The sequence below is a fragment of the Podarcis gaigeae genome (assembly GCF_964106915.1).
Source record: "Podarcis gaigeae genome assembly, chromosome: 9".
Classification (NCBI taxonomy): Eukaryota; Metazoa; Chordata; class Lepidosauria; order Squamata; family Lacertidae; genus Podarcis; species Podarcis gaigeae.
Window position 1 is genome coordinate 28,983,167 of NC_139685.1, and position 26,099 is coordinate 29,009,265.

General features: G+C 42.7%; 1 protein-coding gene across 4 annotated transcripts in view; it reads right to left on the bottom strand.

The window, feature by feature from the left end:
• The window catches only part of TLR3 (toll like receptor 3), a 113,715-nt gene that overhangs the window by 2,386 nt on the left and 85,230 nt on the right, over positions 1 to 26,099 (bottom strand). For 2 of the 4 annotated variants that reach the window (XM_083755576.1, XM_083755577.1), the window contains 4 exons: positions 9,075 to 9,231; positions 4,860 to 5,304; positions 4,095 to 4,286; positions 905 to 2,721 (listed from right to left, as the gene is read on the bottom strand). In XM_083755576.1, the coding sequence (XP_083611702.1) occupies positions 905 to 2,721; positions 4,095 to 4,286; positions 4,860 to 5,300 (2,450 nt within the window). In that variant the 5' untranslated portion in view covers positions 5,301 to 5,304; positions 9,075 to 9,231. Of the gene's footprint in view, positions 1 to 904; positions 2,722 to 4,094; positions 4,287 to 4,859; positions 5,340 to 9,074; positions 9,349 to 26,099 lie in introns of those variants that run through there. The other 2 variants (XM_083755575.1, XM_083755574.1) reach the window with 2 other exon arrangements.

A 26,099-nucleotide genomic window follows, 5' to 3' on the forward strand; every position in this document is an offset into this window, starting at 1 on the left:
TGTTTTAAGCCACAGCTTCTTCATGCCACAGCCAGTCAAGGAAGGATCTTGCAACAATCATGCAAATGTTATGATGCCCTGTAGCTAATACGTTTTGGCTATGTGACAAGATCAAATAATTTGGACTGAATGCCAGAAGCATTGCCCTTACTCTAAATGCACGAACACTGCCACCTCTGTTTGCAACCTTCCCTAAATATATGAGAGTGGTCCCACCCCCAGCTTGTGACCTCTCAAACCCTAGTTGCAAGAGCAAATAGTTATTATCCTCAGGGATGGTTCCCGATTCTCGAGTCCTGACAATCTGAGTGCAACATATGGATTGCCTGCAAAGAGACTCGGTACAGTGCAATATATTATCACCTATTCCTGCTCACAAAAGGAAGAATGGATTTAAGGCATTTGAGACACCAAGAAAATACATCAATTCAAATCATTATTTGAATCGTTGTGCTTCCAGTTTTGAGTTTGCAACAATTTAACCATTTATTTCCAATTTTATAATTCACTTTTTCCTGTACAAGTGTGCATGCAAAAGTACAGCCCAGAAGGGGTCAAGCCTTTGTGAATGTCCTAATAAAATTTCCCAAAAGCTCAAAGACCTTGTAAGATTTGCACCACCTTATAAGACTTCCACCACTATCTTCTCATTTCCCAGCCTCTTAGGGCCCTTACAGGACATCTTTTCCACCTGAGGACTGGGACAGAAGCTAAAAGTCCCAGAAACTGCAGGAAACTGACACTGCATTCCTCGTTTCCCCCAAAGAGACAGCCCCAAAGATTCTTTGACTGAGAATCACACCAATTTAAAGGTTGGAAGCTAGTTTAAGATGGTAGTGAAGACATGCTCTAAAAACAACAACAAACAAATGGAATGTCAGTTATTAAAATAATTTTAGCTTACCTTTTGCACCATGGATCTTTTAAGAGATGTTCAGTTACAACAAATATAATTTTCCTGCTCTTTTTTATACTGTCAATGATTGCTTCGAATTCAGATATTCCAGCTTCAAAATCTCGTTCTTCCAAGCAAAACCTAATTTCTGGTTGACTGTTTTCTTCAAGAGGAATAAAGTTTTTGGATACCCAGTTCCTGTCTTTTTTGGCATGAATGATATAGGCATCATAATCAAACTGTAGCAGTGGCCTGTCTAATTCTCTGTGGCCAAAGACTCTGTTTACAGTCACACTCCAGAGAAATTTGATTCTCCACCCTTCAAAGTGGACGAGTAGGACTACAAAGATGAGGAGCAGTACCAAAGAAGTGCTCACAATGTAGACCAATTTAAAGGGTGCACTATCACATGGTGAGGTATCAAACTGTGTAATCCTGTTAGCATGATATTTAGAAGGGGTGTTGCAGATATAATTATTTAATCCTTGGATATATGTTATGCTTCCATTGAGCCAGTTAACAAACCAAGCTATACTGTCACAAGTGCAGTCGAAAGGATTGCCCTCCATATTTATTTCCTTCAGATTTGTGAAAATTCGCCCAAACACTTTTTCGTCAACAGCCGTGATAAGGTTCTTCTCTAGGAAGAGTGAGCTCAGAGATGCCAGTTCATCGAAGACAAACTTTGGAAACAAATTAAAGTTATTTTTTCCGAAATTCAAGCTTCTTAATTGAGATAAGCCACTGAAAGCCTTTCCTGGAATCTCATCAAAGCCATTGGATTCTAAATCAAGTAAACGCAGGTTTCTAAGACCTTTTAAGAACAGAACAGGGCCATCTGGGTTGGCATGCTTCCACAGTCGATCCAGATTATTATGCTGCAAATCCAGAATTTCAAGCTGGTGGAGTCCATCAAATATCTCCTCTCTCATATTAGCTATGTTGTTGTTACCAAGATCTAGGATAGTCAAATTGCTTAACTTACGGAATGGTGAGGGAGAGATGGCAAGATTACTGCAACCAACCTTTCTGAGTCTCAGCTTTCTAAGGGTTGGAGTGAAAGTGAATGATTCACTTGTCAAATTCAGATGACTATTGTAAGAAAGATAGAGAGTCTCAATATTACTGAGACCTTGAAATTCATGGCCAGTGAGGTCCTGCTTAATATTATTTAAACCTAAATCCAGAGATGTTAATTGTCCCAACCAAGAAAAGCCCCCAGCCTTCATATAAGTGATTCCACATTTTGTTAGGTTGAGAAACTGCAATGAAGAATTAGCAAGAGATGAAAAGGTTTTCTCTGTTACTACAGTCAGATTGCACTCGCTTAAACTCAAGTTTTTCAAATTTTCTAAACCTTTAAATGTATTAGGGGTAAGTTCCAGAAGTTTGTTGCCATCCATAATAAGGCACTGTAAATGTTTTAACCACTGGAAAGCAGAATCATTAATTTTTTTAATATTAGAGTTTTTCAAATTCAGATAATTTACATTGTGCAACCCATAGAGGGAATGAGAATATATATATCTAATATTATTATTCATTAGATTCAAACTCTCTAAATTTTCAAAATAAACAAAAGAACCATTTTCAATGTGAGACAAATCATTTTTAGATAGGTCTAAAATTGTGAGGTTTGTTTCTTTCATTCCACTGAAAGTTGAGTTGGAAATCTGTGAAAGCTGCACATGGCTCAGTGAAAGATTCTGAATTCTTGTTCCTGATAATTCGGAACTAAGATTCTTTGTGCGATCAGGTCCCAATGGAACATTGTCAAGGAGAAGACCATAGAGATTACCAATAGCACGGAAACATCCTGGATGAAACTAGAAAGATACAAAACAATGGGGTTACAAAAACAGTGGCTGCATGAAATTAGCCCTGGACTGAAATATTCAGCTTATTCTGTTTCGGGATGTGTGTGACTGATTAATGGCAGAATTTTGTTGGGGAAAAACAGTATTTGTCATAATGTAGCATTGTTCCCATTGGGCCACCTTGGGCACCATGCCACCTTGGGGGCCCCTTTCTTTCTTCCCATATCACTTCCAGCCTGCAGGAACCCAGCCCTCAGATGAAGAGAGACAAGCAGGTTGGCAGGCACATGCACAAGACCACAACCACAGGTGTTCTTCTGGAAAGATGTTCTAGCCATTGTGGCCTGTGGTTGGGCCTCTGAGCTAACTGTCTTGCAGTCTTCTCTCTTGTTCTTGCAGTAGCAACAGCTGAATCACTGTGGGCTGGATGAAAACAGTCCAGCCACCATGGCCACAAGGAAAATGAAAGAGAAAACTGGGAGGCAGGGCTCTTTCCAGACATTGTCCAAAAATTCATATGGTGCCCCGCAAGACGAATGCCTCGCAAGACGGAAAACCCGCTAGACGAAAGGGTTTTCCGTTTTGGAGGCGCTTCGCAAAACGAATTTCCCTATGGGCTTGCTTCGCAAGACGAAATGACTTGCGAGTTCCTGCGGGTTTCCCCCCCCCCTTTCCCCTTTTCCTAAGCCGCTAAGCCGCTTATCAGCAGAGCTGCTAAAAGCCGCTAAACCGCTAATAGCGCTAATCCACTCAGCTGTCAATGGGCTTGCTTCGCAAGACAAAAAAACTGCTATACGAAGAGCCTCACAGAACGGATTAATTTCGTCTTGCGAGGCACCACTGTAATTCTAATTCATTGCTTATCTTCAACTTGTTCATACAGTGGTACCTCGGGTTACATACGCTTCAGGTTACATATGCTTCAGGTTACAGACTCCGCTAACCCAGAAATAGTACCTCGGGTTAAGAACTTTGCTTCAGGATGAGAACAGAAATCATGTTCCAGCGGCAACAGGAGGCCCTATTAGCTAAAGTGGTGCTTCACGTTAAGAACAGTTTCAGGTTAAGAACAGACCTCCAGAACGAATTAAGTACTTAACCCGAGGTACCACTGTATTTAGTTTCAACTCTATGTAAGCTGTGTTCCCTCTTATGCAACAGGACATGCTAATCAAAATTCTTTAAGATGCCAATCATATAAAGAAAACAGCGAATATATTAGTATTTTTACCTATAAGGTATTTAAACAACTGCTCATTTATCAAATTCATTTTTAAATAACACAAACCAGTATTATAGCCTGCTAAGGTTATCCTAACTGAATACAACTAACATCTGTACAACTAACATCAATATAACAAGCCCAGTTGTATGACATTTACCTGCATTGGGGGGTTTGATGACAAGTCCAGTTTTTTTAACGAAGAGTTTCTAAGAAAGTCTAGGTCTTCTTTCCTCAATTCAGTAATTTTATTCTGAGACATCACAAGTTCCTGAAGACTCTCCAGCTGTTGCTGGGAGCCTAGTCTGGGAGTACTTAAATGATTGTGAGAGACATCGAGCAAACTCAATTTCTGAGGAAGACAAAGGAGGAGAAAGTTATGTCTTTTCCCTCATCTCACAACTAACTGCATAGCTTTTAAACTCAGTTTTACACTGTCTGGTTAGAACATGTCAAACGATGACTGCAGCATGTTTGAAACGCTGTTTCAGATTGCATCAAGTTTTATCAGTTAACGCTATCACCCTTTTAAGCTTGCAATCCTTAGGTGTCTTGAAATAAAATATAATAATTCTATCATGGGAAAGGATGGATGATATCTTTATTCACTAAATGTATTTCAATACTATAGCTTTCAAACTTTCTTTCTGCACAGGATACATGGGGATTGTGCTTAATTTTCTCTTTTTCTCTCTGTGTGCAAAGAATTTACGTTTGTATTCACAAATGACAAGTTCAAGATTCCTCAGGAGAAGTCATGAAAGGTGAAACTAATTCAAATGTGCTAGATAGACAAGTCCTAGAAGTTTGTATGTATTGTGAGTGAATTTAATTCTAGGATTTCAGCTGGATTCATGTGCAAGTTCACATTCATGTGCATGTTCCAAGTTCATGTGCAAAATCACAAGTGAAAGTTGCTTCTTACCTTCAGATTGATGAAAGGCTCATTTTTTATTTCCAGTATATTGAATCCCAAATTAAGTTCTTTCAGATTGCCACAGTGAATAAAAACATCGTCAGGAAATTTATGCAGCTGATTATGTCCCAGCTTCAAAACTTTTAACAAAGGCAAATTCAAACACAGTTCTTGGTGCAGTTTAGAGATGGTGTTGAATCCTACATCTAAGTAAACAAGCTGTCCGTACTTTGTAAGGTTTGCAGGTGGAAGTGTTTTTAGCTGGTTATGGGAAAGATCCAAAACTGTTATGTTGGTTGGGAGATCAGAGGGAATCTGAGTCAACTTTAAATGACTACAGTCTGCTGTACTATCTGTAATTTTGCAAACACTCCCAGCTGATTCACAGTGAACCCAGATGGTCAAGAGGGTGAAAGACAAGCATATCCAATAAATAAAAGGCTTCCTCATTTTCCTGAAAAAGAAGGTGCACATTTAACATTAATGTTTGCTTTTCAATAGATAAAATAAAATACAGGCTGAAGAAATGCAAGTAAGGCTCAATAATTTATATTTCTGAAATACAGTGGTACCTCAGGTTAAGTACTTAATTCATTCCGGAGGTCCATACTTAACCTGAAACTGTTCTTAACCTGAAGCACCACTTTAGCTAATGGGGCCTCCTGCTGCTGCCGTGCCGCCGGAGCCCGATTTCTGTTCTCATCCTGAAGCAAAGTTCTTAACCTGAAGCACTATTTCTGGGTTAGTGGAGTCTGTAACCTGAAGCATATGTAACCCGAGGTACCACTGTACATCATCTAACTTACAGCTGACAACCCTAACACTACCATCCTTTGTATCTTAAATGATCACATATGGAGAAAGTTGAATACTGGACATATAAATGAGAGGGAAGGAATGTTTCCTCTCCCTCATCCATCTCCATGGTATGCTCAAATCTGTCTCTTCCCAAGCATTTCTTCCAGGTGAGATGACAGGTAGGAAAGCTGAGTAAGGTCAGGCCATACCAAGGAAATGTGTTCTCTCCCTTGAGCAGTTTGCCTTCTAGAGGAGGTCAGTAGGAAACACGGGCTGGATGTGCACCAAAGAACAGAAACGTACGTGGTGACTTAGGTTTAGCTTTTAGGAAAGCATGTATGGAAAACAGAGAGAAATTGTGAAGAAGCAAAGGAAGGGCCTCCCCCACACACACACTTCTTTGGTATCTCTTCTTGCCCCTCAGGTAGCACAAATTAAATAAGATTGGCTAGGTAGAAAGTCGCCAGTGTTTTTGGCAGGCCCCTTTGGTAGGGATACAGTTGTGTGTACAAAGCCTTGGTTCAACTGCAGTGCTGAACAAAAGGAAAGGAAGTATTTTAGGACATTTAAGCAAAACAATTGCTGACTTTGATTTTCTCTCTCACACACCAGGTCCCACTGGTGCTTTGCTGGGTATTATTTTGACTAGCAGGCTTAAGCACTGGCACTGGCATAGCCAGTGTGGCTTACAGGGGTTGAGTGTGTTGAATATGTGTGCCTGATACTGAAAGAAAGGGGGGGGGGAATTCTATAAAAAGGGGCTTTAACAGTTTGACATCTGCTTTTAAGTTCCTCTCCTTGTTTCATGGCCACAAGTTTCAAAGTTCTGTTTATTTAAAAAGATCCTAGTGTTAACCTTGATGCAATATTCTTATACCCCAAATGCTTAAAAAAAGGAGACTTATCATGCTGTTCTCTGCATACCCTTTATACCTTTGAAGCACATTCAAAGCAATTTCCCTGCTCAAAGCATTCTGGGCATGGTAGTTTGTTAAGGGTTGCTGGGAATTCCAGCTCTGTGAAAGGTAAACCACAGTGCCCAGAATTATTTGAGGGGAAAGAATGTATTTTAATAACTTGGAGCAAAAAATGGCTTCCTTTGCACTGGGTATGATCATGGAGTTCTGCTTATCTGAATCAGAATTTATGTCATTCTAAAAGACCATCAGCACCTTACTGGAAAACAGGCTTGCAAGTTACCAAGCATGTTCACTCATCATTTCGTCCTGGAAAGCCAGGACCATGTCCCCAGGGCCACCTCTGTACACAATGGAGGAAGCAACAGGTCCTGGTTTTGCACTAATCTTTTGTCATTCACATCGTAGACCAGTCTGGGGGAGAGGGGTTAGGAAGTGCAGAATACAGGACCACAAAAGGATAGAGTAGCTGTCATAGATCCAGTAAGTTTAAGCAAGCTAGTGAGTGTAATGAGGATCTAAGTATAGCAGGAGCTTAGGCTAAAAGGCTGTTCAGTATGGTTTAGAACAGTGGCTCTCAAACCCTTTTTCTCATGGAGCACTTGAAAATTGCTGCAGGTCTTGGTTTTTCTGCCATAGAATTCAAACTGTGATCTAAGAGTGGCTGGGGAAAACCAGCCAGATGGGCAGGGTATTATTATTATTATTATTATTATTATTATTATTATCAATATACAATATAAAAATAAAATATGCAATTAAATACAATTAAAAATCAACATGGATGTTTAACATGATGGGTGTGCTATCTCCTGTCTTCAGCCACAAATCCACAGATATAATGCAAACCACCTGAGTGAAGCTCGTGGATCACAATTTTGGAAACCCTAGTATAAAAACCTGAGAAATGAAGTAGGGGGCTAATTGAAACAAATCCTATGTAAACTGGAAGGGTAGGGTGGGACCTACCAATACTTTTCATTGGTACCTTATCTGTCTGCAAGGGACACTTCCTGCTTTCTGGTGCTTGTCTTTGGTAAATCACAGTCCCTAATTTGCCTTTAAAAAACAACCACAACCCAGGACTACCCTTCCACTATGTTAGTAAGCTGACCATAAAAAGGAAACTGTTGGGACTAGCAATCCTGCTTCAGAAGCCAGTGGTTTTTGCAACCTAAAGGCTGATCCAGAGCACCTTGCTTATTCAGCATTCATCCTGATTTGCTTGCTCAAAGCTGGGGAGACTATGACCAGTCTATACTGAACCCTCACCTTGATTTGCTTATTGGAGCAGTTATATAACAATGCACATTCGTACAGATTTGCTTGAGGGGTGTTGACATGTCTCCCTGCTAATCATTCGCTCAACCCACACTTTTCAGTGCGATTCCCCCATCACTTTCCTAACAACAAGTCGATTAAATAAAAAAGTGGGTTTGTGGCACTGGGCCAAACTTTAGTTGTGCAAACCTAAATTTCCAATGTCTTCCTCAAAATAGTGTGCAATTCCCCTTGAACAATTCCTCTTAACAAGCCGGGGCTGCCAGTTTTTCAAGCCTCCAGCACTTGGGACCATTTAACCACGATTGTGATATGCAGGAAGCCACAACTGAAGCACAGTAGCAAAGGATTGGTTAGTAAGCTGGCAACACTCCACCAGCAGGCAGAAATGTGCTTTCAGCAGTTTGTTACACTGAAAATAGAAGGAAGGATGGCCACGGAGTCTTTGCTGTATACCACTTGTCACCTGCAAAATACTGAAGGATCTAACAAGTGGAGAGAGCCTGAACAAACCTGGACTGAACTTCTCCAGCTGCTGCTGTGAACCCTGAAATCTGGAACCACCTCAGCTGAAGCCTTTGCATGTTTTTATTCAGCAGTAAACATCCCAGAAGCAAACACTGATTTTAAGAGGACTTATGCACTACACTAGATTTCACTACCACAGATCATGGGAACAAGACCCTTGAAACAGGTTAATATAAATATTGCAGATTACAATGTGGCTAGGATTTTCATGTTAACCTTCAGGAGAACTCTCCTCTTCTTTAACAATCTACTTCTTGGGACCTGGGAAGGGGCTGCCTCTTCTTGATTTTAAGCTCTTTTTCTTGTTTTTAATCAAAAGACCTTGATTAAAGTTTGAGCAACACCAGACTATACAGAATATACCTTCCTAAACTCTCAAAACAAATACTTGTTTCTTTTCTGTGGAGTTACTGCAGAGAAAATGTGTATTGCTTCCTCTTCTATTTTTATTCCAGCTTAGTTTCATTTGAGGTCTGCCAAAATTGCTACAACGTTCTAAACATCCCTCTTTGAATGCCGGTTTTTGTTTTGTTTTGTTTGTTTTTGCACTCCAACTAGAATGCAATGCCTTTTTAAAAATTGCAAGACTGAAACTGAGTTCAGGCATGAATGAAGGGCCTGCAGGAGGCTGGAAGGAATGAAGGAATTCTGTTCTGAAAGCTGGCCCACAAAAAATAACTACCATGATAATTATACTTACTTTATATTTCTTTGCAGCCTGATTGTTCTCCACTCTGTTCAAGCAACTTCAGAAGCTGATCAACACATTCCTGGCACTGCAGTTCTTTGCTAACTATCTCCAAAACTTTCTCTTAAATATACCAGGAACTCAAAGAAGCCTGCACAATCTGACTCATCTGGAACAAAGGAAAGAAGGCAGGACACTGGAGTGGCAAGAAAAGCAGGAAGAAAGGAGCAAGCCTCCTACTTTCGTTTTCCCACCTCCTGCTCTGCAAACTTCAAGCACAGCCCATCTGTTCCTTGTTCTCCTCTGCACTTTAGAACTTTCAGATAGCACATGTTAAGTGACCCACAACAAAAATTTCACCCTTGAAGATTTGCTTTTCTTGGTAAAACACACTTGCACACACAACTGGAGCATGTTTTTAAAGCATGCTGAGGATTATTATTATTATTTAGATTTCTTACCTGCCCTTCACTACAATATTCCACGCTGGGCTCTGGCAATTTAAATTCATTATTAAAACAGTTTGAAACAAATTACAACCACAGGAATAAGATACATATATCTGTTGTCAAAGGCCAGGGTAAACAGGATTGAAAATACCCTTACTTTAGCACTTAGGGAGTTTGAGAGCAGTTTTCTTTATGCTGCATGCAGCCAACAAAAACAAATCTTTAATCATGCTTTATTCAGCCCATTGAATTGACCTGATCTATATAACAGGGAATGGACAGGGGTGGCGCTGTGGGTTAAACCACAGAGCCTAGGACTTGCCGATCAGAAGGTTGGCAGTTTGAATCCCCACAACGGGGTGAGCTCCTGTCGCTCGGTCCCTGCTCCTGTCAACCTAGCAGTTCGAAAGCACACCAAAATGCAAGTACATAAATAGGTACTGCTCCAGCGGAAAGGTAAACGGTGTTTCCATGCGCTGCTCTGGTTCAAAAGAAGCAGCTTAGTCATGCCGGCCACATGACCTGGAAGCTGTACGCCGGCTCCCTCGGCCAATAAAGCGAGATGAGCGCAGCAACTCCAGAGTCAGTCATGACTGGACCTAGTGGTCAGGGGTCCCTTTACCTTTTATATAACAGGGAGGAACCTCTCCCTCCACCATATGCATTCCTTGCTTAGGGTAGAGCACCCCTCAGGTTATGAAGAATGCCACAGAAAAATGGTCTGTACTGCCCTATAATTGTCAATAGACTTGTTGCTGCTCATGCATGCATTTATTTATTTTTAATTTTGCTGCTCATGCATGCATTCTCCTCAAAATGCCATCCAATCCCCACCCCAAAGTAACCTGGATTAAATGGGAAGATATATGGAATTAGGACTGGTTTTTTAAAAAAACCTTCTTCACAGGGCTGCTGATGCTAATCATGATGTCCTCACTGTGGAACTCCAGAGTAAAAATATATATATATAAATTAAAACCAGAAAATAATACCAAACTATATAAATATATCTGCACTTACCCCAGCAGGCAAAACATCAAGGGAAAGGCAACCATCCCATCAAGACAGTAAGAGCTGTTTGACAGTGGCACGGTCTCCCTTCTTTGGAGTTTTTAAAGCAGAGGTTGGATGGCCATCTGTCATGGATGCTTTAGCTGAGATGCTAGCATTGCACGGGGTTGGACTAGATGACCCTTGGAGCCCTTTCCAGCTCTACAAGTCTATGGTTCTATGACATAGGCATTACAACCTTTGTACTATACCTATCAATTTTAGGGGACCCGGGTCCCTCAAATATCTTATTGGAGTGGCCCCTAGGAGTTGGCAAGTACCACATGAACAGGACTATAATGTAACCTGGTGGCCTCGCCTGTGTGTGCTGCAGAAGCCCACCAAGGAATCCATAGTGCAGCTGAGAGTATACAATGTCAGGCTTAACATTCCATATGTAGGAGTGTCCAGTTTAAATAAGGAATCGGCATGTGCAACACCACACGGTTCCGTTCTTCGTTATTTCCCAGGATCATGTTTAAATGAGACTAGAGCCAGTGTGGTGTAGTGGTTAAGAGCGGTGGACTAGTAATCTGGGGAACCGGGTTCGCGTCTCCGCTCCTCCACATGCAGCTGCTGGGTGACCTTGGGCTAGTCACACTTCTTTGAATTCTCTCAGCCTCACTCACCTTACAGAGTGTTTGTTGTGGGGGAGGAAGGAAGAGGAGATTGTTAGCCGCTTTGAGACTCCTTCAGGTAGTGATAAAGCGGGATATCAAATCCAAACTACTACTACTACTCTTCTTCTTCTTCTTCTTCTTCTTCTTCTTCGACTTTGCAGGGCCGTTGCAGCAAAGTGAGGTTTGTCAGATGGACTCAGAATCCATATTAATCCACACGATGGCTTGATAGGAATAAGAAAAGCAAGTTGTTGACAGGATACCTTGATTCCACACCAGCTTAGGAAAACCTAGGAGGCACGGTATGCAATTGTATTTGTACCATGTATTCCCCATTAGAATGTGTGCCACATAACTGTGGCCTTCACCCCACACTGTTCTGCAGCCCTAAACTGAATCACTTCACCCAAGGTGAGGGTTGTTTGTTACAAAAAATGAGAAAATACAGGAGATCACAGCTCTCTGTTCTCTTGGCCAGCCTGACTCAATTTCAATGGCTAATTGGAAGGGGAAGACAGATTTTACTCTGATACTAAAGCTGTAACTGATTAATCTACCACACATACCTGTAATGGATAGAGATGATTAGGCCACGATTATTCCTTAAGAGACAACATACTACGGCTATTTTGATTGGGACCAAAATTGTAACGGGTGAGTATATAATGTATGTATTATGTACTTTTTTGTGATTTTATATTGTGATTTTATCTTGTGAAGCACCCTGAGACCTGTGGGCATAGGGTGGTATACTACTATTACTATTGCTACTAATAATAATTCATTCCAAAATATGAATGTTTAATATAAAATAAAAGGTAAAAGCTATAGTTATTTTAAGCCATTAACAATAATAATAATAAAAGTGGAATAAGTTCTTTCGTTTCCTTGCCTTGCCATTTGAGGCAGAAAATGAAAGAAGTGGCATTTCATGTGTAAGGAAGTATCTTTTTTGTATGCATGATACTGTCTGAATGTTGTCCTACACACTCATAAAGAGCTTCCCACTTTTGTCTGGTTTACCAGTTTGCGGTGGGCTCTGTTTTTAAAGCATTAAACAACAGTATCAGGATCACTTCCCATTTAAGGCTGGATGTACACCAATGGTTTGTATTCATGTACTGGGATCCACATGAAGTGCTACATAATCGGTTCCAACATTTAACTGTCATTTTTCTGAGTGTATTCATCTCATGCTTGGGGGAAATGTGGCTATCCCAGCAAGTGACCTCATGGTGGGGGAAAGCAGGGGCAATTATTCGGCATATATGGCACTTGTCATCTAATTGAGATTTCAAGGCTGTATATCCCTACATTGCAAGGGGTTGGACGAGATGACCCTCAGGGCCCCTTCCAACTCTGATTCTATGAGATATCTCTGAGACAGCACTGTGCCTAAGAAGGCTCTCAAATTATATAGCCCTCCAGTTTTTCCTTTCATGCTGAGAAGTTTTCTTTAACTGCTGAAGGGTCCTCCATGGCCATGTTTCTTGAGGTTGCAATGATATTATCAGAAAGGATATGGTATCAGCAGTGCCCACTAGACCTGGTTGAGGTCATGAGGGCATTGCCAATGGGGCCACTGAGCATGGCCAAGGTGTACTAGTTTTCTCCCTATCTTGCAAAGATACTGTGAAAACTTAAGAACTGCATTGTTACAAATACTTAGTACCTTACTAAACTATGTGTCAGGAGTGTGTGCGGGAGCCAGGCCCTGTGACCAGTAGGACTTTGCAGGACTGGGACCTTCCTAAGTTTGTTCTGAAGAGGCAAGGCACGGCCGCACAGGTGAGGCTGATTGGTAACTCACAGCACCTGGCGGCAAGAGCCAGGAAGGAATATAAGGTCAGCATTTCCCTTCAGCTCTTTACCACAGCAACATGTTCCCTGCCTTGCTGCGTTTGGCTCCTTGACTCCTTGCTTCTTGATCCTCGGACCCCTGACTTCATGACTCCTTGCTTCCTGACCCTTGGCTTCCTGACTCCTGGCTTCTGGACTCCTGTTCCTGCTCCCACCCCGCTATATTGTCCCCGGTCCTGACGTCCCCAGCCAGGACTTTGATCGCCCGTGAACCGGACCATGACACTATATGCTATGATGGTAAGCTATGAGATGCCCCTCCCTCCAAAGTCTGCACACACTTTGGTATTCAAATGAATTTTGCTCAGAGTAGACCCGCTTTTAATAACTATGACTGAGTTAGAACTATTAATTTCAATAGGCCACCTATAGTGTGTTGTGATCAGAATAATAATGATAATGAATGAGAGAACAAAAGCATCCAGCAGCACACACAGGCTGCAGTCCTAATCCCAGTACTGCTATAATGCCAGTGATAACATTGGTTAAAAACATCTCCTCCAAAGTAAATGGAAAACTTAGGAACACACACACACACACACACACACACACACACACACACACACTGATTTCAACAGAAGCCTCCAGAATTACCTCTTCCCTTCCACCTTACCAGTTTTTCCTCACCCCACACATGTATTCTGGCATAAGTGTATGGTATGCAGTCCTACTCATAGCAGACCCATTGAAGTAAATAGACATGATTGATTTAGGTTCATTAATTTCAAAAGGTTTTCTCTGAGAAGAACTTAGTTGAGTACTGCAATGAATGCTCCAAACACAAATGCAACGCTCCAAACGTACGTGCAAAGAAAGTTGTACAGGATTACTTTCAAATTCAAGAGAAATCTCCAGAATTCTTTCTCCTCATTCCCATTCCCCTACTTGGGGGTGGGGGGCGGCGGGGATAGGTTTTCTATGCAAGCAAGTGCCCACCTTTTCTCAGAACCATCTTGGCAGAGGAGGAAAGATGTGCTATTGCATAAATGGATTAGCCGCTATTTCTGCCTCCTTAAGTTTTACAATAAAAGCAATGGGCTTTACAGTAACCCCTGCATAAATGAGAAATCCCCTGTACTATCTGTAGAAAAGTCTGTTCACTGTGTGTTCTGATACCTTTTCTTCTAGAGAGAAAAAGCCCTGTTTGCCAATATGTCTGATTCTAATGTGGTGTCAGTGTCATTCTCTTGATTGTGGTGAGAAAAGTGTACAAAAGAAAACAAATATTAAAAGGTGGCTCCCAAATCTGCTGAAAATGGGGGGGGGGGGGAGAGAGAGAGAGAACAGAAAAGAGATTTGCAGGAATGAGTACCAGAAAATGGGGTAGATAGGATGTACCGTAGGTAGTTGCTTGTGGATGATGTCTGAAATCCTGTGCAATACCTCCATCTAGTGGTTTGCAAACAGTGCTATGTGTCAACATAATGTTTACATGGGTGGAAATAATAGCAATCAATTACTGTGCAAGTACAAACTTGTTTATGTCTGCTTAAGAGCTTAACTGAAATTTCTCAGAAGAGGTTTTCCTGAGCAGCTTTGTTTTGTCCCTGCCCCTCAAAAAAGGCAGTTCTGCACAATGATATTCTCTAAATATCTGCCACCTTTTTTGTGGAAGGAACTATTTCCTCCCTCCTACCTGTTCCTCCCCATCCCCATACCCTGGAATGATAGTAGGGCAACATTAACCTCTCCGTATGGGAAGCCCCTGCAGACAGACAGTTGAGATGTATATCCACAGCAGCGACCAGAGGAGGAATGTGCAGAAAGAAGAAACACACAACTGGACACCTTCCTCTGCCTCTACAACAGTTTGATTTCACCCCTGAAGATACACTTTTTCGTTATATCTTGGGATAGATGGATGCTAACAATAGTAGGTCCAGGGGCATTGTGGTAAATGCAAAATGGAAGCCAAACTACCAGCATAGCTACCAACAACACCCCCCCCCCCAAGAAAAACTTAGGAAAAAACAAAGATGTACTGTTGTTGATCGCATTGCATAGAATCAAACTGACAACCATTGTATCTACTCTAATGAGCTTCTGTGCAGTCAGTGAGAAAACATACCACAAATAGATTTCTAGGAATTCAGTATAAGCACAGGGCCTTCAGATGTGCACCTAATTTCTCACTGACCATGCAGCCCAGCCTTTGCCTCACAGAGGAAGAAAGAGAAATGGTAACAGGAGAATTAATGGCACTTTCACAACATGCTTAAAAAGTCTCCTGCTTCAATCAGTCTTGAAAGGAGAATGTAAACATCTATATTGGCCTAAAGGCTCATTGACAGTACAAGTGCCCCAACTCTACTTGTGCATTACTATGCTCAAGGATTTATTTTTGCCCATATTTTTAAGCAAAGTGACCTGGTTTGCACTTCCCATACACATTTCACAATTCTCCCATGTATTGCGATACAGTGTTTGTCTCAAAATAACAAAAAATGTGTGCAAGAATGTGTGCTTTAGATTAAAATGCATATAAAATGCCCATTTTAGGATAAAATGCATAGAAACATGTTTATTTGGGGCTAAATTGTGCAGATCCTCTGGAGCAGATATAAAAAGCTCCATGCACAGAAGCAGCCTTGAGAGCATGATATGTGCTCCAAACAAATGTTGAAGCTCAGGAATGAAGAACCCTGTATTGACAGGGAAAACAAACTCAATCTGTATTCAGTCTGGAACCCACTAACTCTGGGTCTGCAGAGGTAAGCACCTTTGCTGCGCTGTATTTCATTTCATCTCATCTCATCTCCTTGTTGTCCCTTGAGCTCTTGGTACAAAGGAATTTGCAGCCCACTGTTCTAATCTAGAACCACTAGATGGCAACCTTAACTTTGCACAGAATTTAAGCATGCTAGCGCGCGCACACACACACACACACACACACACACACACCAAACAAACCTGAGGATTTTGTGAATACAGTTGTACCTTTGCTCCAGGACGATTGAAACCCAGAAGTGAGCGTTCCGGTTTATCAAACAATTTTCGGAAGCCAAACATCTAGCACGGCTTCTGCGGCTTCCAATTTGCTGCAGGAGCTTTCTGCAGCCGATCAGAAGCCGCGCTTTGGTTTCCAAATGTTTTGGAAGTTGAATGGACTTCCAGAACAGATTTCGTTCGACTTCTAAGGTACGATTTTACAAGCAGTAATTCTTCAGGCCAAATAAATTCCATGTTCAGAGTCATACTGAATGGAAGTTTGGCATTAATTTCACCAGAAGAAGGGCTAATACTTAAGAACTGTAGCAACACAAATATAATCCACAGATGAAGTTTGTTGAGAGCGATTTCTTTACCTCAACCTTCCCCTACCAGGTGCAATCTTTCTTTCTTTCTTTCTTTCTTTCTTTCTTTCTTTCTTTCTTTCTTTCTTTCTTTTAGACTACTACAACCACCATCATCCCCAGCAAATGCGGTCCCAATGGCTGGGAGAAACTGATAAAATACCCCTTCTGCCCCAGAATCTGATGTGGTCAGTTTGCATAAGCCTTTGCACGGTGCCCTTTTCAGAAACAAGATAGGATATTTCAGACAGCCAGGAGCTTAAAAACAGTAGTGTCTCAACAAGGGACCAAATGTTCAATCTTTCTGTGTCTTTTACATGCACAAAGACACACAAACACACCCCCCCTATACTGCAGCACTTTAGCTCTAAAAAGCCCGCTGTATTGTATGTTGTTAATTTGAAAACAAAATGGTGGCAAAGAAACTGGGAGGCAAAGGTGGCCAGGTCCAAAGCTAGAAGGTGCCAGCACTCAGGAGTAAAAATAAGTTAGTGGCCTTAGAATAAAGTCTTAACTCCTTTAATTTGATCCTACTCAAGGTATCCTTGAGAGCCAGTGTGCTGCAATGGTTTAGATGAGTGTTCCCCTAGGATCTTGGAGACCAGAATTTCAATCCCTTCTCAGCCATGAAGCTCACTGGGCCAGTCACTGCCTCTTAGCCTAACCTATCTTACATGGTTGCTGTGACGGCAAAATGGAGAGAGGGGAGAACAGTATGCCACCTTGATCTCTCTGGAGGAAAATTGGGGTGGAAATGCAATAATTTTAAAAATCCAAGGAACATCTACATAACGGTATAACATGAACTACTACATTCAAACCACATGAAGAGCATTACAAAAAGCAACAGATTTTATACAGCCACTAACTGCTTCAAGTGTACTATACAAATGAGTGGCAGCTATCTAAGCTCTTAAAATGTTTCCTTTAAAAAATAAATAAATTTTATTAAGGGTTCTAGAAAAAATATATACAAAACTTGATATATTTCCCCATTTTTTAACCAAACCAAGACTTGTTGATATATGCAATAAAAACACAGAAGGTGGGGAGAATAAAGAAGGGGAAAAGAAAGAAATATAAAGAACAGAAAAGAGGTTAAAGAGAAAGATAGAAAAATAAGAGTCAGAAAGTAAAGAACTTCTAATTCTTCACCTGTCCACTATATTAAAAAAAATAAATCACTTCATCCAATCCATTATAACACCCCACAAGCTCTTAAAATGTTTCCAGTAGGAGCATGGAGGGAGAGCATTTTGTCTAATTCTGATAAAGTCTCAATGCTTTATATTTATCTATTTATAGAAATTTGTTTTATTTATCAGTAAAAAAAACAGAAACCTTCCCAAACTGTTTTGCAAAAAGATGCATACAAAATATAACAGTATATTAAAACCACTAAAACAACAATACTTCTGTTAATTTAAAGATTGCTGGAACCAGCACAAAGCCCACAATAAACTGCTATCAACAGACCACACCAAAACCACAAAACAGTACAATTTCTAATGGTGAATTATTTTGTGTATTATTAACAACAGAAAGAGCCACACTTCTGAATAAGTTCAGTGTCAGTCTTGACATCTAGGGGGACCCAATCCTTGTCTATAAATTCATTTAAAATACTAGACTATTTCATCTAAGATGCCATCAGAACTGCACACATAAGTAGATCATTCTTATCTATGAATACAGCAGTGAAGTGAAATGTTGCCTCTGTGTGTGTGTGGTTGCACTGTGCATGCTGTCAAATGGAATAGCTGTCAGAGCAAATTCATTTGAGAGCTTCAAGCCTCGAAAGCCTCCATTTACAACACAATGCATCCCATTTTTGCTGACACTCTTATGGTTGTCATTCCTCCCTACCCTTCCCCATTACTGCTAATACAACCCTATTTTCCCCTGTCTAAATTAAACTGTAACAAACTGATTGCCAAGAGAACAGGCCAAGGTCAATGCCCGGAATATTAAAACAGGAGGAAACTAATCTCAGCCCTCACTCTAAAATAAAATGTTATAAGAAGCCTGTGGGTGTTTATTCAAAGCTAAATTCCACTATGCTCAGTACACCTTCCCTCAAGAACATTTTGATAGGATAGCAGCCTTGATAGGATTGCAGCCTTGCAGCCATCAGAGGTAAGCCTCAATGGGCTCTATGTGGCTTACTTCCAAGTTAGGGGTTGAAGCATTGCAGCCATTGTTTCTAGACTGTCATACTAGAGTTAGAAACACAATTTCTACCTGAATCTTCCCAGCTCCTATTCCGTGAAGAACTTTGGTTTACTACAAAACCACAACAAATGTGTCTTTGTAAATGGGCATGGCACCATGCACTTAAAAGGGCAGGTTTTTTCTTGCTACATCCACTCCAGCATGGTTATAAACTGAGTATTGGTACCACATTTTTCTACATGTGTCCATGGTAACCCCAATAATGCTATCCCGCCTCACAACATATGAGCAAACCCAAATATTAGTCACAGAAAGCAGGGGACAGACAACGCCCCCTCCATCCCATATCACTTATGTTTCTACTTAATGATAGTTGCTATAACAATAATCTATTAAATTGAGTTAGGTGTTGAACAGAAAAGCATTTATCCCCTGTAAAAGCAGCAAATATTTGTTCTGTGCTTACAATAATGCAAGTTGCAGTCGTACCTTGGAAGTTGAACAGAATCCGTTCTGAAAGTCCATTCAACTTCCAAAAAGTTTGGAAACCAAAGCACGGCTTCTGATTGGCTGCAGGAAGCTCCTGCAACCAATCAGAAGCTACGGAAGCCCCATAAGACATTCGGCTTCCAAAAATAGTTTGCAAACCGGAACAGTCACTTCCGGGTTTGCAGCGTTTGGGAGCCAAACCAAGAACTAAGCTGTTCGAAAACCAAGGTACAACTGTATTAGGAAGTATAAAGAGTAGCCATAGCAAATGCTTATAAAACACACTGCATTGTTATTTATTTGTTTATTATTATTATTATTATTATTATTATTATTATTATTATTAATTTGTTTATTATTATTATCTACAGCCAAATCCTGTTTTGAAGTAAATCCCACTTAAAAGCCAATGGGACTAATTCCCAAATGAGTGCATTATGGGCCAGGCCTGCTACTCAGAAGAAAACCCAATTAAATTCAGTTTAAATGCACATAGGCTTGCACTCTTGGAGTTTATCTGAGAATGGGTCACTGCCCCTCCTGGCAATCTGAAATGGCACCTCTGACAGAAAAGGAATCCTCCTTTTGCACATTAGCCTTGCCATCTCTTGCTTGCTAGGGAAATACTGAAGTGAAATGTCTCTGTGTGAATCAATAACCCCCATGGTATGGTCAAGGTCAGCAAGACCAACACTGGAGTGGATTTGCTGAGCTAGCGCTGGGTGTGCAATTTTCAGTTGCATGGCTAAACAGTTTTCCTGACATCCCCAGTTTTCTTCTTCTCAGTTGTCAACACTTTCGGGGTTGGAGAAAATGCATAGAATATGCTTCTTTGAACCAGCCCTGCTTTTTCCACTTCATTTTCTGACACCCATAAATGTGTGTACCTCAACAGATTGGGAAAAATAATGCTAATAAAGGAAGTGAAGTCTTCTTCATTTGCATCATTCCAGTAAGTTACACAGTGCTGTACTTTATCATTCGGGTCACATAAAAACGAGAATTTCAATGTCACAAGTAAAGACCACCAGTATAGTAGCTGATGGGACTATCAAGAATGTCTGAGAATCAAGATTTTCTGAAATGACTGAGAATGACAGTACTGTGACTTTTTATAAATAGGTTTCCATGATAATTCTATATAGGACCAGGAAAGGATTCTTTCTCTAACTCCTCCCCCCTGCAAAGTCATATTGTCTAGTAACATTGGGAGATGTGGAGTTGGTGTCTTCTTGCCTTTCTCTGCAAGATGTGGCTTGGATCTCCCGCTTAAATAACCTTAAGCTATTTAATAGGACTATTTCGATAAGCTATTTCGATAGGACTTGCCGATCGAAAGGTCGGCGGTTCGAATCCCTGCGGCGGGGTGCGCTCCCGCTGCTCGGTCCCAGCGCCTGCCAACCTAGCAGTTCGAAAGCACCTCCGGGTGCAAGTAGATAAATAGGGACCGCTTACCAGCGGGAAGGTAAACGGCGTTTCCGTGTGCGGCTCTGGCTCGCCAGAGCAGCGATGTCACGCTGGCCATGTGACCCGGAAGTGTCTCCGGACAGCGCTGGCCCCTGGCCTCTTGAGTGAGATGGGCGCACAACCCCAGAGTCTGTCAAGACTGGCCCATACGGGCAGGGGTACCTTTACCTTTACCTTTATTTAATAGTAGTTCAGTTTCCTGCTTGTGACAACCTTATTCTGAACTGCAGTTGCATAGGTTGCCCTGCTGGGCAGCTATTGTATTGGGTGAGCCTTCCTGTCAGAGAACTGCCATCAGGGCCGGAGGGAGAGAGCGGGCTCCAGAGGGATTCCAGAGAGCGTCCCAGGATGGGGAGAGGCAGCCCATCTTCTGGGGAAGGGAATCAGCGTAGCACCAGTGGAGAAGGGGGGCAGATGGGGGAATCGGTGAGGCGGTCCCATGACTCCTTGCCGGGGACCAGCGGGGAGAGTAAGGGTCCTCCGCTGCCCACACCCACCTTGCGCAGAAGGCTTCCGCACAGCGAGAGTAGGCGGAGGCTAGGTGTCAAAGAGCTTCTTTGCTGGAAGAAGTTCAAGAAACGCCCACTGACGGATTCTGCCAGCGATTGAGACAGCCACGGGCGAGTGGCTGTCCGGACAGAAGAGGTTCACCCAGGCAACCCAGCCAGGTGTGGCGCCGGTTTACACACGAGCAACCCCTAGAACCATTACACTGCCTTTGGGCAGAGGTTGGACTAGATGCCCCCTGCTAAACTCTCAGATCCTGGGCAGTGTGTCATCATACCCCAGCTAGAGTTTAGATGTTTTTAAGAGTGTTCTGGAATACTTCCAGAAAAAAAAAATATCCATGGCATCTCAAGTCAAACTGACCCAGCCTACAGCTGAACACCGGATACTGTGAAAACTGTCTGTAGATTTGAAAACACTTTGAAGTGCTCTTAGAAACATGTTCAGTCTTAGAATATTAGACTTTTAATCATTCTAAACTACACCATTATACTGTTGAAATGCTGGCATGATATCATGCTGTGTGATGTCATAATGAAATATGTATCAGTGAGCAAGCTCCTATGTGCTTATCAAAAACTTCTAGGTGTCAGGGACTGGTTGGATGCAGATGAATGGGGGAAGGACCAACTGGGGAGCCCCCAAGGGAAGAAGGCTCAGAGCCTGGGTTGGTGGTGGTGCGAAAATGATGAGTGATCATAGGGAGAAGACTGGGGGGAGGAGGTGGTGTTGGAAGCTCAAGAAGTAACAGGACTTAGTGAGCTGGGAGAGTCTGTGTCAGAGAGAAGTTCAGAATTAGAGGCAGAGGCAGAAGCTGAAGCAGGAGAGTGGGAAGAGGGAGGCCAAGAGAGAGAGAGAGAGAGAGATGAGTCAGGCTGGTGCAGAGTCACAAGTGTCTCTCCCTCCTGTTGTGACAAGTTCCCCTCCCCACCCCTTGTCTCCTGGAACCAGAAGAGGCATGAACAGAGCAGAGGAGAGGTTGGGTTCACACAGGCACAGTCTCTGATTGCTTGGAAACAACCCTGAAGATGAGGGAACTTAGACAGATCCAGTCTCAGCAACTGATTCATGGGGCAAGACCTACTAGGAATGAGCTGCTGTGCTCATTAGGCCCGACACTCCACCAAGTCTGTGCAGATCGTGTTCTTGCTAATAAAGAGTTAAATCTAACTTTGAACAGTGTGATTTAGTGCCGACTCGCTCCTGACAGAAGGTTAAATGTAGCACATTGATACCAAAACATGTTGACGCTGATGGAAATGCTTTAGATCAGGTTTGAGGAAGCTTTTTTCAGCCTGAGGGTCACACTCCCTTCTGGACAACCTTATGATGATCACACACAAGTAGTGGGTGGAACCAGAGGCAAAAATGGGTGGAGCAACATATGTAAATTTTACCTTTGTATACAGTAGGCCAGTTTCTACACACAGCCCTCTATTCTCCATCCAGACCCACATGAAGCATCGTCAGAGCCCAAGGACACTTATCAGCCAGGCAGATACATTTGAGTTACAGTGTGTGGCCAGTGATGGTGGTGGTCAAGGAGTGTGGCCTGGGAAGACTTCCAAGGGCCAGAAAGAGAAGCCTAGAAGATGTTGTCCTCTGCAGTGTAAGGCGAAATTCAGCCAGGATGTAGGGCAGGGCAAGGCAAGGCAAGGCAAGGCAAGGCAGTGTTGCTGCTGCGAAACAGAGCTCTAAATTTGCTTCAGCAAAGAACAAGCTGAAACTGAACACTTACATAGTGATAGAGTCAGTTAAAGGTAAAGGTAAAGGTACCCCTGCCCATACGGGCCAGTCTTGACAGACTCTGGGGTTGTGCGCCCATCTCACTTAAGAGGCCAGGGGCCAGCGCTGTCCGAAGACACTTCCGGGTCACGTGGCCAGCGTGACATCGCTGCTCTGGCGAGCCAGAGCCGCACACGGAAATGCCATTTACCTTCCCGCTGGTAAGCGGTCCCTATTTATCTACTTGCACCTGGAGGTGCTTTCGAACTGCTAGGTTGGCAGGCGCTGGGACCGAGCAACGGGAGCGCACCCCGCCGCAGGGATTCAAACCGCCGACCTTTCAATCGGCAAGTCCTAGGTGCTGAGGCTTTAACCCACAGCGCCACCTGCGCCCCTGATAGAGTCAGTTACAGCCTGATTATTAGCACCACCTGTACTGCAAGTTTGGCTTAAAAGGACCCAGCCTTCTCTAGTAACCTCTTGCGAAGGAGCAGGGGAAGCTTAGGTCTCCAAGGGTCTTGTACAGTGTAGTCCACAGTCAGTGGATCACAGTGCCACCTCCTTGGGACATGGATGTTCTTCCCTTTAAGGTTCAGAGTCCTCTTCTATACCACCCAACCATGAAGGATCCAACTCCTGGTCATTGACAGTGGGTCATATCTGGCCTCTGGTCCTAAGGATTCCTACTCCTGCTTTAGACATTATATAAATATTAGTGCATGAACAAGAATATTAAGCAAAAGAAAAGCAGTTTGAATACAGTTAAATTAGGGAGAAAACAAGAGACTTAAAACACAACATTCCTGTTGGCTGGAGAACTGACAGAACTCAAGAGGTTGCAGCTAGCACAGAATGCAGCTGCTGGATTGGTGAGATGGGACCATGCCATCACCAGTCTTGGAAGTTTTGTACTGGCTGCCAGTGAGCTACCAAGTACAATTTGAGGTGTTAATACTAGCCTACAAAGCTGTGAATGGCTTGGGGCCCAAGTACCTCAAAGGGCAACTCTGCCAATATCAACCAGCTTCACAGCTCTCCCACTGAGTCAGTCTTCAGGCCCCATGCAGCTGCTTTCAAAGTAAACAAATTTTACAAGTTGGTCTGGCTTCACTCCTGGGAGCCACAGCAACAACCAGGTTACTCCAGCATACTTGAGGTACGTGCTAACATAGGGAAATACTTCAGGAGGTAGCAGCAGGCTAGTAAATCAAAAACTAAATGACTTTCTTTCTCTCTCTTTCTTTCTTTCTTTCTTTCTTTCTTTCTTCAGATGTCTCACAGTAAGTCAAGTCAAATTCCACAGAATTTCCAAATAAAGGTGCTTAGAATCACTGAGCTGGCATTAAACTGTAAGTAAAAGTCTGAAGGACAGAGTTTACAAGTTATAACATCTATTGGTTAAATGAAACCCAGCACTTGTGAATAACATACCTAAAACTGGAAAATAAACCTCACCTGGTCATCTTTTTCATCAAAATTAGCTCTGTATGGTATGGCCTCGTACACTTGCTTTGCAGTAACTGAAGGCTCAGACTCACAGTGGAAGGCTTGTGACCTGCCCTTGAGCCATGCAATCAAAATTCCTTCCTTTTGTAATAGGCTGGAACACAAAACTACCGTTGCATAATTAAGCCATTGAGCTAAGATTCATGTCAAAAGGATGGAATTTGGACACTGTTCTCAAAGTGTCTGGCTTTGAGGAGTTTTGCATAGCCTTTTACATGGCATAGCAACTATGCTCCAGTAACTTAGAGACAACATTTTCCAGGCCTCCCCCGCCCCTGCCCGCCTCCACAGATGCACCTGCATAGAGGACTCTGGAAGTAAGAAAGTAAGACTGCCAAACAGCTGCACTGCAATATCTCCTTGATTCATGAACAAAATGTTTGCTGATGTGTGCCTCACATTCACACCAACACCATCCTGCAAAGTCTTAATACCTATATTGTCAGTGTTGCAGCAGCTTTAAATTGTTCCTTGACACCAAGGCTTTTGGCACAGATCCCTGTTCCTAGGCCCTTCTGCAACTGAGCTTATAACTTAGCATGTGTACCAGAAAGAATTGCTTCCCTGTTTAGCCCTGCCTCCATTTCCTTCCTCCTCTTCTGCTTTCCCTCTGTGGAATTTAAAATGTAAGCTCCTTGGGACAGAGACTTGTTCTCTTATAAGCTGTAAAGCAGGGGTGGGGAACCTCAAGCCCAGGGGCAAATGCAGCCTTCCGGGACTCTCTGTTCCACTCTTAGGACTTTCCTTTGTTGTGCCCACTTCCCAGGCCACACCTCTCAGCAGCCCTGCTCTGTGCCCTCCTCAGATGCTATCTCCAACTGGAATGACAATATCTTTTGCTTTCTTTGATAGAAAATGAAATGATGGGGGTGGGGGTGAGTGACAATGTCTCAGGCTTTTGGGTAGCTGGGATGTAGGGACATCCATTATGCTGACCACTCTTGACTTTGACCCTGTCTACCCCTGGAATTAGGGACGCGGGTGGCGCTGTGGGTTAAACCACAGAGCCTAGGACTTGCCGATCAGAAGGTCAGCGGTTCGAATCCCCGCAACGGGGTGAGCTCCTGTTGCTCAGTCCTAGCTCCTGCCCACCTAGCAGTTCAAAAGCACGTCAAAGTGCAAGTAGATAAATAGGTACCGCTCCGGTGGGAAGGTAAACAGCGTTTCCGTGCACTGCTCTGGTTCGCCAGAAGTGGCTTAGTCATGGTGGCCACATGACCCGGAATCTGTACGCTGGCTCCCTTGGCCAATAAAGCGAGATGAGTGCCGCAACCCCAGAGTTGGTCACGATTGGACCTAATGGTCAGGGGTCCCTTGGTGATGGGGGAAGAACTAAAAAGCCTCCTCTGTGTTTATCAAGTTTTTTTCTCTCCTGTGTGTTGCCAAACCCTGCTTTTACAGTGTACAAGAGGGCAAGTCTTTGCCCCAAGGAGCTCACGCTATAAAATTCTGCAGAGAGAAAACAGAAAAGGACAAAGGAAATGGAGGCAGGGCTAAAGAGGCTCAGTCTTCAGCAATTACAGTTTGGAAAAGTCATATCCCTCTGTACATTGTGGGAGAGCCACTGCAGCTTCCCGCACTACACACAACTGGTTCCCATGTGCAAGTTAATGATTTGATAACTGCAAGCAGTGACATGGCTGAGAGAGTGACCAATGACAAATAAAAAGCAGACACTGTGTTTTTCCATGGAGACTGCTCTCCTATTCAGCTATGAGTCATCCAGTGTTGAATAACCCGGTGAATAGAATCCTTGTGATGCAGATGCAGATGCGAACCTGCTTTTACTCTTTGCTTTGGTAAATTACTTACTACTATAAACCAGTGATTAGGTTAGGGCAGTCTCACAGAATACGCAGGAGAACCTGTGCCCTGCCAGACATTGTTGGGTTCCAGTTC